Raw genomic sequence first — 1,282 nt, forward strand, 5'->3', positions numbered from 1 at the left:
ATATATGTGACCCTGGAGCACAAAACCAGTTTTAAAGCAGCACTGTGTAACTATGTAACGCGCTAGCGGTTAATAAACAGAACTGCACACATCCCGCGGAGGAACATTCCGACCGGAGCTACTTCTCTAAGTTCTGTCTCCGGCGATTCACGCAGGTGTGTGTTCCTCCGCAGCGGTGACCAGCCTACAATAGTCCGAACATAAGCACTTACTCGCTCATTATATACATTTAGCATATTTTGAACACAGAAAAAGTTACATAGTGCTGCTTTAAGTGTCTTTAAAAAAATGTATGCATCACATGAAAGCTGAATAAATAAGCTTTCCATTGATGTATGGTTTGTTAGGATCGGACAATATTTGGCTGAGATACAACTATTTGAAAATCTGGAATCTGAGGGTGCAAAAAAATCTAAATATTGAGAAAATCATCTTTAAAGTTGTTCAAATGAAGTTCTTAGCAATGCATATTACTAATCAAACATTAAGTTTTGATATATTTACGGTAGGAAATTTACTAAATATCTTCATGGAACATGATCTTTACTTAATATCCTAATGATTTTTGGCATAAAAGAGAAATGTATAATTGTGACCCATACAGACTTAAGACTGCTTTTGTGCTGCAGGGTCACATATAGTATATTATGTATCTTAACTATAGTAAACCTAACATTTTAGTGTAACATATGATATATTTGTGCAGTTGTGGGAGAATCGTGCATTAAAACTGCAGCAGTTACTCGCATGCACTGATATTTTCCCTTCGCAGAGATGTTCGCAGCTGCTGACAAACTCTTAAACTGTGTTTCTGCTCAGAATGAGGGTTGAAAATCATAGTTTTGCAAATATACGACTGTTTTATTGCATATTCATATATTAAGGCATGTCATGACCCCTTGAAATAATTACCAATATGACTAATTATTAATATTTCTGAGATAACTCACCCACTGCTCGCTCAACACAGAGGCGTCCTGCTTCCATCCTCACGATATCTGTGCCAGAGTCCGTCTTCGAGCAGTCTTTAGTTCAGTGTCTCTCCCGCGGGACAGAGCTGCGACGCTCGGACACAACCAACTGTGGCGGGTCTTTTGGGCCAACAAACACAGCTTGTCTTTTATTGGCTGAAGAAAAGAAAAAGTTTCGTGATGTAACTGCAGGCTGCGAGTAAACAGCTGATGCAAGGAACAACTGAGTAAATCTACTGTAACATCTTGCAAACACACGTTTCTGGCTCTCAGCCACAGACCAGCTGTACCCTCGACTGTCACAGCATGCA

General features: G+C 39.5%; 1 protein-coding gene across 1 annotated transcript in view; it reads right to left on the minus strand.

Moving 5' to 3' along the window:
- LOC107572344 (uncharacterized) overlaps positions 1-1,282 on the minus strand; it is a 9,843-nt gene extending 8,561 nt beyond the window's left edge. The window contains exon 1 of the mRNA XM_016258778.1: positions 951-1,282. Coding sequence (XP_016114264.1) covers positions 951-987 — 37 coding nt within the window. The 5' untranslated portion in view covers positions 988-1,282. The remainder of the gene's footprint in view (positions 1-950) is intronic.

Source organism: Sinocyclocheilus grahami, unplaced genomic scaffold (assembly GCF_001515645.1).
Source record: "Sinocyclocheilus grahami isolate Dianchi unplaced genomic scaffold, SAMN03320097.WGS_v1.1 scaffold1737.1, whole genome shotgun sequence".
NCBI classification, from domain to species: domain Eukaryota; kingdom Metazoa; phylum Chordata; class Actinopteri; order Cypriniformes; family Cyprinidae; genus Sinocyclocheilus; species Sinocyclocheilus grahami.